Below are 18,908 nucleotides of genomic sequence, written 5' to 3' on the forward strand. Positions count from 1 at the left end.
AAGGTGTCACAATGATCACAACAATCACGAAACTGCATTTGCACAGTAGATACAGTTTGGAAATCGCTGTGAGTGGTCATGATCTCTTCTTTCAAATGAATCTAATTACTCCCATCAGCCTCAACGCCATGTAGAGCTTGGAAGTGATGGGAGATACGGCACAATTTGTTACAACTTTTACTCTTTTATCCATTCAAATCCTATGAATAGAGTGCCTTGATGTCAAGAAACTTAACTATTTAATGTTTGTGGACACTACTGAACTGTCAACATTATGCCAGCATCATATTTTCTCCACAAACATTTTTTTGTAATGCGTAAATCGCAGAAAAATTATAAATATATTGATGTAAAATCAGGTGCAAATTAACATTGTGGGCATACGAAATTTCACGGGACCGATAATAAATGTCATAAACGGCGGGAAAATGTTAATTGTGGGAACGTAAAAGCGGGGTTATATTGTACTCTCATAAAAACTCAAATTTATATGTGAACAAGTAGTTAAGAGTGTTTTTTTTGTTAATAGAAGGAAAATAAAAACTCACTGGTAATGCTGGAACCTCTGTGAAACATGCCTGTGAAAAAGGAGGTAGGTAAAACTGTGTTTTGCTCAAGTTGGACCCTCTCCAAAAATAAATCATTATTACTCCTTCCTCAAATATTTTGATGAAATAAGCTAACCTTTTTGTCAGGCTCTTCTGTTATTCTAACTTCTTTCAAAACATGGTGCCTAAACCCTGAGTCTAAACTAAAAGAGGTGCCCCTCTGATGTCAGTAACCACAGAGTTCTTGTTTTGAGTGATAGTACCCTATTCCCCACATCTCACCATGTTCCTCATATGTTATCTGCAAGAAGCTCTGTCAACCTAAGTTTACCCCTCCTGTCTAGGTGCAGACCAAGTCTAAACAGGAGAGATCTGTTTTGTTAACTCATGGTCTGGGTTATAGGGAGACATGTCATGATTCTCTTATCAAAAATAAATATCTTGCTGTATACTTGTTGTGTATATGTAGAGCTATCACACTCTATGTAAGACATCAGAGCAACTCACAAAAATGCTATGATGTGGAGAACCACTACACAAGTAATAATCACAGTTATTTTAGACAAAGAACAAAAAGTATGAGACTACGGTCTATATATCAATGCCTCATTGTAGTACAACAAATTGCCAAACCCATAAGAGTAGATACTGGGAGTCCATTGGAAACAAACTTAAAATCTTTTCTTGTAAATAAATATGTGTATTCATTGAGAGAACTCATAGCTATATCTATTATGTATTACCATTTGTAGATAAATCAGTTAAGTATTAAACATTTCTACACTAATATGATATGTATATAATAAAGGGAAACATTCCATGTGGGAAAAATATATCTAAAAAGAAAGATGATGAGACTTACCAAACAAAAGTGCTGGCAGGTCGATAGACAGACAAACAAACACAAACATACACACAAAATTCAAGCTTTTGCAACCAACGGTTGCCTCATCAGGAAAGAGGGAAGGAGAGGGAAAGACAAAAGGATTTGGGTTTTAAGGGAGAGGGCAAGGAGTCATTCCAATCCCGGGAGCGGAAAGACTTACCTTAGGGGGAAAAAAGGACAGGTATACACTCGCACACACACACATATATCCATCCGCATATACACAGACACAAGCAGACATTTGTAAAGGCCTTTACAAATGTCTGCTTGTGTCTGTGTACACTCCTGGAAATGGAAAAAAAAAACACATTGACACCGGTGTGTCAGACCCACCATACTTGCTCCGGACACTGCGAGAGGGCTGTACAAGCAATGATCACACGCACGGCACAGCGGACACACCAGGAACCGCGGTGTTGGCCGTCGAATGGCGCTAGCTGCGCAGCATTTGTGCACCGCCGCCGTCAGTGTCAGCCAGTTTGCCATGGCATACGGAGCTCCATCGCAGTCTTTAACACTGGTAGCATGCCGCGACAGCGTGGACGTGAACCGTATGTGCAGTTGACGGACTTTGAGCGAGGGCGTATAGTGGGCATGCGGGAGGCCGGGTGGACGTACCGCCGAATTGCTCAACACGTGGGGCATGAGGTCTCCACAGTACATCGATGTTGTCGCCAGTGGTCGGCGGAAGGTGCACGTGCCCGTCGACCTGGGACCGGACCGCAGCGACGCACGGATGCACGCCAAGGCCGTAGGATCCTACGCAGTGCCGTAGGGGACCGCACCGCCACTTCCCAGCAAATTAGGGACACTGTTGCTCCTGGGGTATCGGCGAGGACCATTCGCAACCGTCTCCATGAAGCTGGGCTACGGTCCCGCACACCGTTAGGCCGTCTTCCGCTCATGCCCCAACATCGTGCAGCCCACCTCCAGCGGTGTCGCGACAGGCGTGAATGGAGGGACGAATGGAGACGTGTCGTCTTCAGCGATGAGAGTCGCTTCTGCCTTGGTGCCAATGATGGTCGTATGCGTGTTTGGCGCCGTGCAGGTGAGCGCCACAATCAGGACTGCATACGACCGAGGCACACAGGGCCAACACCCGGCATCATGGTGTGGGGAGCGATCTCCTACACTGGCCGTACACCACTGGTGATCATCGAGGGGACACTGAATAGTGCACGGTACATCCAAACCATCATCGAACCCATCGTTCTACCATTCCTAGACCGGCAAGGGAACTTGCTGTTCCAACAGGACAATGCACGTCCGCATGTATCCCGTGCCACCCAACGTGCTCTAGAAGGTGTAAGTCAACTACCCTGGCCGGCAAGATCTCCGGATCTGTCCCCCATTGAGCATGTTTGGGACTGGATGAAGCGTCATCTCACGCGGTCTGCACGTCCAGCACGAACGCTGGTCCAACTGAGGCACCAGGTGGAAATGGCATGGCAAGCCGTTCCACAGGACTACATCCAGCATCTCTACGATCGTCTCCATGGGAGAATAGCAGCCTGCATTGCTGCGAAAGGTGGATATACACTGTACTAGTGCCGACATTGTGCATGCTCTGTTGCCTGTGTCTATGTGCCTGTGGTTCTGTCAGTGTGATCATGTGATGTATCTGACCCCAGGAATGTGTCAATAAAGTTTCCCCTTCCTGGGACAATGAATTCACGGTGTTCTTATTTCAATTTCCAGGAGTGTATATGCGGATGGATATATGTGTGTGTGTGCGAGTGTATACCTGTCCTTTTTTCCCCCTAAGGTAAGTCTTTCCGCTCCCGGGATTGGAATGACTCCTTGCCCTCTCCCTTAAAACCCAAATCCTTTCGTCTTTCCCTCTCCTTCCCTCTTTCCTGATGAGGCAACCGTTGGTTGTGAAAGCTTGAATTTTGTGTGTATGTTTGTGTTTGTTTGTGTGTCTATCGACCTGCCAGCGCTTTTGTTTGGTAAGTCTCATCATCTTTCTAATATGATATGTATTATACATTTTTAAACAATATGACATTTACAAAAGTCATCATATGATGACTAAGCACAAAAATAAATCAAAGTAAATGTAAAAAATAGATGTTGCTGGAGGTACCAATGATTTATTAGAGCCTTTATCATCTTCCGTCTTCCTGCATTTCATGACAGTATTCTACTGACATGATCTCCAGGTGTACAAGTTTGTGATCTGTGAATAGCATCAGAGAGCTAAGAACACTACCTACAAGGTAATTTATAAGGTAATCTATGTACTGGGTGTCTGTCCTAAGTGTTGCCTGGCAATTTTTCTTTGGTGTTTCAAGAGATATGTTTCAATTTTGTTTTTGCAATTTGTAGCTGAAGTCAGCCTAAATAAATATTGCTTATCATGTCCTTCACGAGACATGCAGTGTTGATGTGAAGCAATGGTTTGTTTTCCATTACAAACAAAATTACATTTTAAAGTGGAATTTTATGTTTCAGTTCAATAGAGTGCCCCAAATTAGTCTAGTGCAATATTTGTTGTAGTGATATGTATGAATATGGACAATAAAACCTAAAGAATAACCAGTACTCCAGAATTGACTGGCAGTAGCAGTAACCATGAGCCAGAGTGCCACACAAGTTGCTGCTGGAGTGTTAATTATTTATTGTATTTTTATTTTCCTTTTAATAGATATTGATAAAATGAATATTATACTAGACTAATTTGGGAGCACACTACCCAATGGGAACATTAAATTTTACATTACAAATCATTATGTCTGTAATGGGAAACAAACTGACACTTTCTGTTAACACTGGGAGATGGATGAAAGACAGGATGAGCAGCATTTGTTTGGACTGACTCCAGCTGCACATTGCCAAAACAAAATAGCAAATGTCTGCTGAAGCACCAGGTAGAATATACCTGATGATTCTTAGGAGCGACACCCTTTATATATGAAGCAGCATATGTGTGTGTGTGTGTGTGTGTGTGTGTGTGTGTGTGTGTGTGGCATTTCCTTCCAAACCTCTGGGTTGATTACAGCCAAATTCAGCACAGAATTAGCAAGTTTCATGAGTATCATCACTGTGGGGTTCATGCAGACAAACACGTGTTTCTTTGCTCCTACCATAAAGACTGCCGTGCACAACATGTGTGTTGTGTGGGAATCATATCAGCTTGCTGTGTTAGTCTTTTGCAACCAGGACTTATTAAAACTGATAGTTCGGCAATATTCACACCTGTCAGCACCTGCTTTCTTTGTAATCAAAATTACCATATTCTTCTTGAAGTCTGTGGGTATTTCACATGTCTTATACATCTTACTCACCAGATGGAAGAATTTTGTAATGGCAGGCTCTCCAAAGGCTATCAGTAGCTCTAACGGAATGTTGTCTACTCCAGGCGCCTTGTTTCGACTGAAGTCTTATAGTGCATTGTCAAATTCTTCATGCAGTATCATATATCTCCCTTCTCATCTTCATCTATGTCCTCTTCAGTTTCCATAATGTTGCTGTGAAGTACATCTCCCTTGTATAGACCCCCCTATATACTCCTTCCACCGTTCTGCTTTCCCTCCTTTGCTTAGGACAGGTTTTCCATCTGAACTCTTGTTTCTCCAAAGGTGTCTTTAATTTTTCTGTATGCAACATCTATCTTGTTACTAGTGTAGTATGCTTCTATGTCCTTATATTTGTACTCTAGCCATTCATGCTTGGCCATTTTGCATTTCCTATCGATCTCATTTTTGAGACATTTGTATTTCCTTTCACCTACGTCATTTACTGCATTTTTATATTTTCTCCTTTCACTGATTAAATTCAACACCTCTTGTATTACTCAAGGATTTCTACTAAACCTCATATTTTTACCTACTTGGTCCTCTGCTGTCTTCATTGTTTCATCTCTCAAAGGTACCCATTCTTCTTCTATGGTATTCCTTTCCCCTGTTCTTGTCAGTCATTCACTAACTTTCCCTCTGAAACTCTCTACAACCAGCAGTTCTTTCAGTTTAACCAGGTCCCATCTCCTTAAATTCCTGCCTTTTTGCAGTTTCTTCAGTTTTAATCTTCAGTTTATAACTAGTAAATTGTGGTCAGAGTCCACATCTGCCCCAGAAAATGTCATACAATTTAAAATCTGTTTCTGAAATATCTGTCTTACCATTACACATAATCAATCTGAAGCCCTCTCCAAGTCACTTCCATGTATAGAATCTTCTTTCATGACTCTTAAAACAAGTGTTAGTTTTATTCAGTACACGATGCATTACATCTTCAGGTGTAATTCATCTTAATACATGATTTATTTGTTCTCTTGAATGAGATGAAATGCTTTTTCCAAATAATCCAAGAAAAGTGTTTTCAATATTTTAGTAACAATATAAGTTTTTTCTTCCATCGTTTTTAAGCATCTCACTTCATTCAAGAGGTACATTCGCAAGCCTTGCGAATGTGCGTTTCATCTCATTCAAGAGAGCAAATAAATCATGTATTAAGATGAATTACACCTGAAGATGGACACACAGGGTCTGAAATGCATCGTGTACTGAATAAAACAAGAAAAATTGTGACTGAAGGCGTTTTTTAATTCATACCTCGAGTGCATTGAGTACAGTCACGTTTGAAGCTGCAAAATATGGATAAAATTAAAGTCTCATCTTTGATTAATTTATGCTCTGTGGAAAATTCTACCAGATGGCTTCCTCTTTCATTCCTTTCCTCCAGTCCATATTAACCTACTACTTTTCCCTCTATTCCTTTTTCTACTATCAGATTACCAGTTCCTCATGACTATTAAATTTTCATCTCCCTTAACTATCTGGATAATTTCTTCTATCTCATCACAGATTTCCTCAATCTCTTCCTCATCTGCAGAGGTAGTTGGTGTATAAACTTGTACTACTGTGGTGTGGTATGGGCTTCATTGCTGACTTGGATACAATAATGCATTCACTATGCTATTCATTGAAGTTTGCCTGTGTTTCAGTTTTGTTATTCATTATTAAACTAACTCCTGCATTATCCCTATTTTATTATGTATTTATAACTCTGTACTCACCTGACCAGAAGTCCAGCCACTGAACTTCACTAATTACCACTATATCTAGCTTTAACATATTCATTTCCCTTTTTAATTTTTGTAACCTACCTGCCTGCGTAAGGGATCTGACATTCCACGCACCGATCCGTAGAATGCCAGTTTTGTTTCTCCTGATAATGACATTCTCCTGAGTAGTCTCTGCCTGGAGATCCAAATGGGGGAGTATTTTACCTCCGGAATGTTTTACCCATCATCATTTAAGCATACTGCAGAGCTCCATGCCCTCAGGGAAAATGATTGCTGTAGTTTCCCTTTGCTTTCAGCCATTTACAGTACCAGCACAGCAAGGCCATTTTGATTGATATTACAAGGCCAGATCGATCAATCATCCAGCCTATTGCCCCTACAACTACTGAAAAGGCTGCTGCCCATCTTCAGGAAACACTCAACAGATATTCTTCATTGTGGTTGCACCTATGGTACGACTATCTGTATTGCTAAGGTATGCAAAGCTTCTCCACCAACAGCAAGGTCCATGGTTCATGGGGTGCATGGCATGGGAGAGGGTGGGGGGAGGCAGCTTACAGCAGGCATTGTATGTTTAAATGATTCTTTATATGTGCTCTAAACTGACTTGTTCCACATCCTTCTTATAAATAAATCATTCAAATGAGATGGTATCACATTGGGCACAGTTGCCTTCCCTTTTTCAGGTATTTTCAGCAGTTTTCAAATCATGCATTGATTTCTCCAAGGCTCAACGTTAGATCCACTGTTGTACTTGATTCAGATAGACATTGATTGATAGAGTTATTGGACGTCCTCCTAAGGGATATCATACCAATTTATGTTCAATTATTTATTTATTTCCTTATCAGTACAGAGTAAACCACCGCCTTGAAATGTAAGGTGGGTTGGATGCTTCTAAATTCAACAGAAAACCTCATTATTACAATATTATTGGTATACAGTCATTAATGCTTTTTAAAAATAATATAAAGAAAATAATATATAAAAATTTCTCTAAGGTTCCAGAGAATTGAGTACTTAACAATTGTTAAAATGGTTATACAGTATTTGTTTGTGCCTAGTTGATAAATTATTCTGTTCAATTGGCATGTTAGATCATAAAATACCGAGCTGGCTGGAGGGTCCTGCCTGTAATGCTCCAAAGTTTCTCAACTGGGGAGAGATTTGGTGAGGCGAGGTAGGATTTGGCAAGCATGTAGATAAGCAGGAAAAACTTTAGCCATGTGTGTTATGTAGCTGAAATGTAAACTGAGGATGGATTGCCGTGAAGGGCAACTAAATGGGGTGTAGAATATCATCGACATACTGCTCTGCCGTAAGGATGCTGTGGATGATGACCGAAGAGGTCCTACTACGAAAAGGAATGGCACCCCAGATCATCACTCCTGGTTGTTCTGCTGTAGGGCAGGGAACAGAAAGGTGGTATCCCAGTGCTCTGTAGGGGCTTCTCCAGACACATCTTCAATGGTCATCAGGAGTCAAATTGAAGTGGGACTGATTTCTGAAGACAATTGTACTCCAGTCAATGAGATTCCAGGCTGAATCAGTTAGTTGACATATTTTACATATTTTCGTTCAGTAATTTCATATACAGTAATGCTCTAGCGTGACTCATCTCTGAGAAAGAAAGTCTTAATTGCTCAAAAAAGTGCTATAGAAATAATATCTTGTGCTCGCCCACAATCATCTTGCAGACATCTGTTTAAGGAGTGAGACATTTTAACTGATGCTTCACAATATCTTTACTCCCTCATAAAGTTTGTTGAAAATAACCAATTGCAGTTCAAAAGAAGCAATAATTTACATAATTACAACATCCAAGGCAGATATGCATTACTCCACATCAAGGTTGTCTTTAGCACAAAAAGGTGTGCACAATGCTGCAAAATTTTTTAATCACTTACCCAGTAGATTAGATTAGATTAGATTAATACTAGTTCCATGGCTCATGAATACGATATTTCGTAATGATGTGGAACGAGTCAAATTTTCCATTACATGTCATAATTAAGTTAATTTAACAACATAATTAAGTTAATATAACAACATTTTTATTTTTTTAAATTTTTTTTATAATTTTTTAGTTTTTTTTTTCTTTTTTTCCCCTTAATTTATATCTAAAAATTCCTCTGTGGAGTAGAAGGAGTTGTCATTCAGAAATTCTTTTAATTTCTTCTTAAATACTTGTTGGTTATCTGTCAGACTTTTGATACTATTTGGTAAGTGACCAAAGACTTTAGTGGCAGTATAATTCACCCCTTTCTGTGCCAAAGTTAAATTTAATCTTGAATAGTGAAGATCACCCTTTCTCCTAGTATTGTAGTTATTCACACTGCTATTACTTTTGAATTGGGTTTGGTTGTTAATAACAAATTTCATAAGAGAGTATATATACTGAGAAGCTACTGTGAATATCCCTAGATCCTTAAATAAATGTCTGCAGGATGATCTTGGGTGGACTCCAGCTATTATTCTGATTACACGCTTTTGTGCAATAAATACTTTATTCTTCAGTGATGAATCACCCCAAAATATGATGCTTTATGCAAGCAGTGAGTGAAAATAGGTGTAGTAAGCTAATTTACTAAGATGTTTATCACCAAAATTTGCAATGACCCTTATTGCATAAGTAGCTGAACTCAAACGTTTCAGCAGATCATCAATGTGTTTCTTCCAATTTAATCTCTCATCAGCAGACACATCTACAAATTTTGAATATTCTACCTTAGCTATGTGTTTCTGATTAAGGTCTATATTTATTAATGGCATTATACCATTTACTCTACGGAACTGCATGTACTGTGTCTTATCAAAAGTCAGTGAGAGTCTGTTTACAAGGAACCACTTAGTAATTTTCTGAAAGACATTATTGACAATTTCATCAGTTAATTCTTGTTTGTCAGGTGTGATTACTATACTTGTATCATCAGCAAAGAGAACTAACTTTGTCTCTTCATGAATATAGAATGGCAAGTCATTAATATATATTAAGAACAACAAAGGACCCAAGACCGACCCTTGTGGAACCCCATTCTTGATAGTTCCCCAGTTTGAGGAATGTGCTGATATTTGCATATTATGAGAACTGCTTATTTCAACTTTCTGCACTCTTCCAGTTAGGTATGAATTAAACCATTTGTGCACAGTCCCACTCACGCCGCAATACTTGAGCCTTTCTAGCAGAATTTCATGATTTACACAATCAAAAGCCTTTGAGAGATCACAAAAAAATCCCAATGGGTGGTGTTCGGTTATTCAGATCATTCAAAATTTGATTGGTGAAAGCATATATGGCATTTTCTGTTGAAAAACCTTTCTGGAAACCAAACTGACATTTTTTTAGTACTTCATTTTTACAGATATGTGAAGCTACTCTTGAATACATTACTTTCTCAAAAATTTTGGATAAAGCTGTTAGAAGGGAGATTGGACGGAAATTGTTGACATCAGATCTATCCCCTTTTTTATGCAAAGGTATAACAATAGCATATTTCAGTCTATCAGGGAAAGTGCCCTGTTCCAGAGAGCTATTACACAGGTGGCTGTTGAGAACAAGCTTTTAGTATTTTGCTGGAAATGCCATCAATTCCATGTGAGTTTTTGCTTTTAAGCAAGTTTATTATTTTCCTAATTTCAGAGGGAGAAGTGGGTGAGATTTCAGTTGTATCAAATTGCATAGGTATGGCCTCTTCCATTAACAGCCTAGCATCTTCTAATGAACACCTGGGTACTACTATATCCACAACATTTAGAAAATGATTATTAAAAATATTTTCAACTTCTGGCTTTTTGTTCGTAAAGTTTTCATTCAATTTGATGGTAATACTGTCTTCCTGTGCTCTTGGTTGACCTGTTTCTCTTTTAATAATATTCCAAATAGTTTTAATTTTACTATCAGAGTTGCTGATTTCAGACATGATACACATACTTCTGGATTTTTTAATAACTTTTCTTAATATAGCACAGTAGTTTTTATAATGTTTGATAGTTTCTGGGTCACTACTCTTTCTTGCTTTCAGATACATTTCCCTTTTCTGGTTACAAGATATAAAATGTCTGACAAACAGCAAAGTAGAATTTGAAAACAAAGTGAAAAAGTTTCTCTTTGATACCTGTTTCTGTTCTCTACAAGAATTTGTATTATTATAAAGTGTAAATAGTGGTGGGTAGGAATTATTAACTCTCATATTTATATTTTCTTTTTGAAGTAGCTTATAAATGGTTAGCATGTAGCCATATTTACAAATAAATTTGTGATTTCTATGTAAAATGATTCATTTCAATTCATTACAATTTATTTTGCAAATTGTCTATGGAACATGGAAGTAACTGATTACAAAATAGGGCAACATGACTGGCCACTAGTTGTTTGACCAACAGAAATGTCTCATGGAAGACTGAAATAACTGAACTGGCAAATGCTTCAAGATAGATGCAAACTATCCCATAAAAGACTATTTTCAAAGTTCCAAGAACAATAATTAAGCAAGTAATCTAGGAATATACTACAGCTCCTATGTATTGTTCCTGTAAAGACTGCAAAGAGAAGATTGGACTAATTGCACCATGCACACAGGCATTTAAGGAGTTGTCCTTTCCTCAAACCATACACAAATGGAATCCGAAGAACTGTAATACATGGTAATAGAAGAAATACCCCTGTCATGAAATTCACAGTGGTTTGCAGGTTATTTCATATCCCTATAAACTGTTACTTCAAGATATTTTTAAAAGTTGAAAGTTTCCAGTTGTGATTTATAGATATTGTAGTTATAGGACAGTACTTTTTTTTCATTTTGAGAAGTGCACAATATTATATCTCTAACTGTGTGAAACAAGTTGCCAATCTTTGTACCATTCTGAAATCTTACCAAGACCTGAATGAATATTTGTGCAGCTTTTTTAGATAGTCTTTTATTGTATATAACTGCATCATCTAAAAAAATGTATGTTACTATTAATATCATCTGCTAGGTAATTAATATGCAACATTTACAGCAAGGATCTCAACACACTTCCCTGAGACAACTTCTATATCTGTGGTTGACTTTCCATTCAGGAAATCCTCTGCCCAGTCAGAAATCTCCCTGGTAACTCTTGCCTCTGTACTTACATTAATTTTTGCATCACTGTGGTACAGAGTCTCACTCTTAACAAAAGTCAAGAAGTGCTGCATCTACCTGGCTACCTCGATACATAAGTTTTAGGGGGTTGTGAGGTTTTGCATGTTCGGTGTTTTTGGAATCCAAAGGATGGGGGCTTTCTGTTGGAGATACTTCATTAAATTTCAGCTAAAGATTTGTTCCAAGATTCTACTACAGATTGATAACAAAAATATTGGTCAGTAGTTTTGTGGACCACTTCCACAACTCTTCTTGTAAATGATTGTTAATTGTGCTTACTTCCAACTGCAAGGCATATTTTGTTGTTGATTAATGAGGGGTTAATTCAGTAGCAACTTCTGTTTAGCACTTACAGATATTCCATTAGCCATTGGTGTTTTGTTAAAATTTAGTGATTTCAGCTATTTCCCGACACCACAGCCAGTAATTCCCATATCGCTCATTTTTGCACTGGGAGAATTAAATTAGGACAATAGTCCTAGATTTTCCTTTAAAAAGAAGGATATGAAAATATAACATTTAAACATGACCAGAATTTCTTTGGGTTTTGTGGGTGATGTTTCGAGAAGTAGTCATTGCTGGCTTCATGCATTGCCCTGTTGACAGCCAAGTGCATTCAACTTGAATTTGTATAGCCCTGTGCTTTGTTTGACACCTATTGTGTGGGGCTGTATGATAAGGAGTGTCTCGCCCATTACAACTCGTCCATTAGGTACATATCTATCCATTGCTTGGTCAGTTATTCTTGTAAACTTCAGCCACAGTTCCTCTAAATAATTCTGTCCAGAGCTAAATGTTTCAAGTACCTTTTTAAAGCCATGTTGATTTCAAGTACCTCACTGAGATATGACAGTAATGACTCTTTGTCTTGTTTACTGAAAATGTAAATATTTCTCCTTGTACTTCTTGTTTGTACTTTGGTAATCATTATTGTTACAACCATCTCATTGCCACTTATACCAGTATCAACCACAACATTGTCAAAGAAGTCAAATATTTCAATCATTGGTATGTTTCCAAACAAACTGTTTTGAGTTGTTTTCAGAGAATGCATTTGCTATTGTTTCTCAGTTGTCTTGTCACACGAACACACTTATTGTAATTATCCTAGTCCAATGATAGATGATTTAAGTCTCCTCCTATAAGGAGATTGGTGAACATGTACTTGTGAGCAGATGTTTTCTCTAAAGTTTTTGGTTCCATTGGGGGAGAGGGGGGGGGGGGGGGAGGTGAGACTAGTAGAAAGACAAGTTAGAAGTTTATGCCTGCTAGTGATACTGAATCTTGCCCAAAGAATCATGCATGCAGCTTCAGTTTGTTTGTCAAAGATTATAATTTTTGTGTCTGCTATGACAAATACACTACCATTGTCTTTTATTAGCCTGTAAAGCAATTGAATCTCCAGGTTGGAATATGAACAACGTAGGAAAAGATAGATTGCTGTTTACTATAAAGATGACACATTAGGTTGCAGACAGGCACAATTATAAGACACTTACACATAAACTCTTGGTCACAGAAAAAGAAAAAGAAACACACACCATTCACTCACACAAGCAATCACACCTCATACACACATGACTGCTAACTCCGCCAGCTTGGACCAGGATGCAACTATTATGTGGCATGGAAGCAACACTCTGGGGGGAGGGAGGAAGAGGAAAGGATAGAATTTTTTAGGTGGGAGGAGAGAGGAGTGCTGTCTGGCAAAGTGTGTGGGGACTAGAATGCTGAGAAGCGCAGTGTCAGAAAGCTGTGGGGCAGTGAGGTGTGAAAAACGGAGTGACAAGATGAGGAGTGGGGAAAGATGGGTGGATTCATTGGCAGATGGTAACAAACAAAGAGGATGGGAGACAAGAAAGGGGAGGAGGAGGTGATAGGACAGAGTGTGTGGAAACTGTTGGGTGGAGGGTGTGGGGATAGTATGTTACTGTAGGTTGAGGGCAGGATAATTATGGGAGTAGAGAATGTGTTGCAAGGATAACTCTCATTAGCACAGTTCAGAAAAGCTGGTGGTGGAGGGAAGGATCAAGATGGCTCAGGTAGCAAAGCAGCCAATGAAATCAAGCACGTTATGTTTAGCTGCATGTTGTGCCAAAAAAGGCAGATGGTTGATAGTCATATTTATATAAAAAGCAGTAAAATGATTGCAGCAGTAGTGGTAAATGACATGGCTGCTTTCACAGGTGGCCTGGCACCTGATGGGGATGATACACCTGTGACTGGACTGGAATAGAAAGTGCTGGGTGGGTGGACTGGGCAGGTCATGCACCTGTATCTTCCACAGAGACATGATCCTTGGGGTAAGGGTTTGGGATTGAGAGTGGCATAGGGATGGACTAGAATGTTGGGGAGGCTTGGTGGGCAATGGAACACCACTTCAGGAGGGGTGGAAAGGATCTTGGGAATGATGGTACTGATTTCAGGGCATGGTGATAGGTAATCAAAGCCCTGGTGAAGGATGTGGTTCAATTGTTCCAGTATGGGGTGATGTTGGGTGACACAGAGGGCACTCCTTTGTGGCTGGTTCTTTGGGGTGATGAGAGGGTTAGGTGTGTGAGGGGAAATGGCATGAAAAATCTGTTTGTGGACTTTGTCTGGGGGATAGTGGTTGTCAGTGGTGAAGGCCTTGCATTCTGATCCGAGCTGCTAGAGTTGGGGGTCATGTGTGGGTAGGTGTGATTGTTTGCGTGAATGAATGGTGTGTGTTTCTCTCTTTTTTCTGACAAATGCTGTGCCTCAAAGCTTATGTGTAGGTGTCTTGTAATTTTATGTGTCTGCAACTTAATGTGTCATGTTTGTGGCAAGTGGCAATCTATCTTTTGTACATTGTTGATATTTCACTATCCTATCCTTTACATTTACCAAAACAATATCACTGCTGGCAGCTTCATATGCTAGCAGCTTTCTGTACACAATGTTAAGTGAGTTCCACAAAATATTAAGAGTGCATCAAACTATGGCTTATTCTTAGCCTTTGGCAATTGATTTTAATAGTTCAATCTGTGTGTGTGTATGTTGGGGGGGGGGGGGCTTTTCTTGAATCTTACACTAATGCTTCAGGAAATCCTTCTCCAAATTTTTTTTTTTGGTTTCCTTTATTGCGAGCAATGTACACATTGAATAACGCAGGGAATATGCTACAACATTGTCTCACTCCCTCTTCAACTACTGCGTCCTTCCATGGCCCCCAACTCTAATAATCATTATGTGGACTTGATGAAAAGCTGCCTAATCAAAGAATAAATACAAAATAGTGATTTAAGTTGTTTAAACTTTCCTCTCATCACTGAAACAGTTGATGATGGTGACAGGGACAGTACTGCAGAGCATGAGCTTCATTAAAGTTACAGAATAACAGCCATATCCTTACTAGAGTGTGCCACTCTTCTTCACTCTCATATCAATGGTTGCTCAGCATTTTGTGAACTTGATGAGATAGCAGAGGCATTGGGGAGACATACTGATCTGTGACTAATTTATACTCACTTACAACTCGTAAGGACAGGCACATTCCTCTTTAAAATATGCTACATGTACACAGAAAGGTTATACTCACTTCACTTTGATGCCAAATCAAGTACCAGCATGTATGCTGAGTGTCCATCCATCTACTGTGATATAATTTGAGATTTTGTTCATTATTTTGTGGAATTTATGTATCTCGAGCAATGTGCCAAAATGACACAAAAATGTTATTGTCATAATGCTAGACACAAATAACAGTATGACCACAAAGAACAAAAGTTTATTAATTTACATTCAAGTAAACAATGTAGAAACAGTACAATAAGCAGTGGAACACAATCTGAGGATGGGCACCTGCTGCACTGTGCTTATGTAGAGGAGAGCTCCGGTGGGCAGCATGGTGGGTGCCATGCCCTATGCACAAGTCACAGGGGGGCTCTGGTGGCTGGACTGCACAGATGCTGTTGGCTGAGTATTTGAGTGTAGTGCACCAGGCCACAGTGCATAACCAGATTGATGTACATGGTTACAGCAGTTATGATTTATGTATATTTTCAGATACTACAAATTTGTGCTATATCTTAAAGATACAAGACAATACAGAGAAGATGTAATTTATGTTTATTTAAATGAAATATTCTTTTTGTCGTCAGGAAGGTTTTTGAGCAAGATCAAATAATTAAAGGCATTTATGATTCCTTAAATGAATTTGATGAATCTGTCAGAAAACTACAAGAAGAAAAGATAAATGTGGAAGTTGATGCAAAATTGATGGAGTTGCATGTATTAACTCTGCACCATGAGTTAATAATAATAAAAAAATTTGAAGCTACAGAAGATGCCCTTTCAAACAAGGTTTCAGCGAAGCATGCAGAAAATATTGAAGCTCAAAATAAAGTGAGTAGTCTAATGAAAATTAAAACTGTTTCTCAACGGGTGATATCTGATATGAAATAAAGGAAGTAGTAAGAAATCATTACCCTTTAAATTAATTTTGATCATTAAAGTAGAATGTAGTTTTTAGTTTCAGAGTAGTACACATTACCATTTTATGGATGGTTCAAAGAAACTGTTGTGTAAGCTAGTGAAAGTATCACCTACGATGATTTTATTCATTTTATAATTTAAGAAAAGAGAGAAACTTTCATGTAGGCCAAGAAAAAAATACATATTTTTAATTCAAAGTATTATATTTCACACTCTTTGTGCATTATGAAATATGAATGATTCCATGCAAAAACTGATAACAAATTTATCATTTGACATAATATTATTATCATAATATTGGCTACTTTAACATGAGAGTGGAGCATATGATAACACAACTCATTCACTCATACTATAAATATAATTTCCATTCACTTTCTGACCAGTGTGGACATCAAAAGAGTAATAATAATAGTAATAATAATAATAATAGCTTTATTCAACATCGAATGGTACACTGCTCATGTACGAAGAAGCAGTAATGATTACAGTTATTTGTACAATACACAAGATACATTCTTCTGAATACATCATTAATTTACAACAAAATTACAATAAGATGTTTACCGATTTCTATTTACATAATTTCACAAAGCGTTTGTTGTTCTTCATATAAGTATGGTACACTTCTAATGTGTAGAAAGGGTGTTTTTACTAAAAATTTCTTAAGCTGATATTTCACTTTAATTGTTGGAAGAGCCATGACTGCACTAGGCAGTGCATTAGCTAATTTTATACCTGCATACTGAGGCCCCTTTTCATAAAGTGTTGCTCTGTGGCTGCCGATGTAAAATCTTTCTTTATTTCTGGTATTGTTCTAGTCGAAACCCGAATAACTGTTTGGGTGCAGTCTTTTCACAATCAATATGGCTTTTAGACTATATGTGTTTATAATAGTTAACACCTCTGTTTTTGGAAACAAGTTACGACAAGATTCCCTCCCTATATTTTGCTCCACAGATTATTCTCACTCCCCTTTTTTGAAGAATGAGTAGCTTATCTAGATTAGCTTTGGTTGTTGCCCCCCAAATTTAAAAACCGTGGTTCAAGTGAGAGGAGAAAAGAGCATGGTATGCAGTCTTTAGGACTACAGTGTCATTACAGAACTTGCAGATTGCAAATACAGGCCTACTTTTTGACAACTTAGTTGCTAGGGAGTCAATATGTGTGTCCCATTTCAGGTTGCTTTGGATTGTTAGGCCAAGGAATTTTACACTAGACTCTTTCTTTGCCAATTTGTTGCCAATGTATAATTTAATTTCATTATTCAAACTACTTTTATTAAACTCCATCAAACATGTTTCACTGGTGCTTACATTTAAATGGATTTCATTAAAAAACTGAACAATTTCTTTTGTCACATTATTACACTCGGCCTCTAGTTCATTACATGATTCCTTTTTACACACAATGGATGTATGATCGGCATACAGAACAATTTTTGGAATTTATAGTACAGTATTTAATATCATTTACATAGATCATGAACAGAAGGGGACCCAACACGGAGCCCTGGGGCACGCCATATTTTATGTAAGTGATCTCTGATTTTTAGACACCACTTTCTGTTTTAAGCAGAACAAACTGTTTTCTATTGCTGATATAACAATTTATTAGGTCATAAGCAGCACCTCTATTGCCCATGTTCCATAGCCTGGCTAATAGGCTGTCAACATTCAGACAATCAAAGGCTTTTTCCAGGTCTAGGTATACACCCACAGCATGTACCTTGCTTTCGATACCCCCTAACACCTCTCCAATTAGTTGAGCAGCTGCAGTGCTAGTTGATTTACCTTATAGGAATCCATTTTAATTTTCAAAAATCAGGTTGTGTCTGTTAAGAAAGTTTATAATCCTGTTGTATATAACTTTCTTGACTATTTTGGAATAGACAGGAAAGATTGATTGGTCTGCAGTTTTCTATTTTGTTATTGTCACCTTTTTTAAAAATGGGTGTTACCTGTGCTATTTTTAGTCTGTCTGGAAAGGTGCCTGATTCTATTATATTGTTTACTGCTACAGACAGAGGTACAGAGACATTTTGGCCACAGGCTTTTAAAACATGAATGTTTTGGTCATCATTCCCAGCTGAATTAGAGGGTTTTAGAGAGCTAATGATGTTCATTATTTCTGTACAGTTTGTGAGGGCTAGATATATACTATGGTCACATGCATTACCTTTAAAACTGCAGTGCATGTTTTTACGTTTGTCATTTATGGCTTCCCCTATGGAAGAAAAATATTCATTAAAAATATTTACAATTTTCAGTTGGTCTTTTATGAGTATGCCATTGTGGTTAATAGTAAAGTCCATATAGGATTTGTCATAGCACGTTTTAAAACTGTTTATGACTGCTCCGATGCCGGTAGTTACATAATTATACATATCCCCAGGTATGGATGTAGACGTGGATACTGTGGGCATTTTAGCATACAGTTGTCTGTGTCTTTCTCAGATCCCTTGCACTACACAATTGTCTTCAGATTGCAATGGACATCTTAACATACACAAACATATTTCTGTCCCATTCATTCAGTAACTCTTCAAACCTCAGGCTCTTTAGTTGGAGTATTTGCAGATGTTTATTGTTGAGGTCTCTTCTAGATATTTTCAGCCACTCATGGCTTTTATTTTGTTTTGCCACTTTAGTATTATTTATTCATTATCATTGTGCTAAAAAATGAAACATCACCATTTTTGTGGAGAGGAAGAAATCCTAGAGATAGTAGGATCAGGACTCAATCAAAGAACCTCACAAAAATTCCATTGATTGACTTCCAGGTGATGAAAGAATTGTTGTAGTTGTCTGCATGAAACTCTTTCTTGATGTGAGTCTTGGTCATTGAGGCTCTTGCCCAAATGAGGG

At 38.2% G+C, this 18,908-nt stretch overlaps 1 protein-coding gene across 1 annotated transcript in view; it reads left to right on the forward strand.

Moving 5' to 3' along the window:
• Positions 1 to 18,908, forward strand: part of LOC126092749 (cilia- and flagella-associated protein 44) — a 668,515-nt gene that overhangs the window by 458,525 nt on the left and 191,082 nt on the right. The window contains exon 20 of the mRNA XM_049908475.1: positions 15,708 to 15,951. Within this exon, the coding sequence (XP_049764432.1) occupies positions 15,708 to 15,951 (244 nt within the window). The remainder of the gene's footprint in view (positions 1 to 15,707; positions 15,952 to 18,908) is intronic.

The sequence above is a fragment of the Schistocerca cancellata genome, chromosome 7, assembly GCF_023864275.1.
Source record: "Schistocerca cancellata isolate TAMUIC-IGC-003103 chromosome 7, iqSchCanc2.1, whole genome shotgun sequence".
Lineage (NCBI taxonomy): Eukaryota > Metazoa > Arthropoda > Insecta > Orthoptera > Acrididae > Schistocerca > Schistocerca cancellata.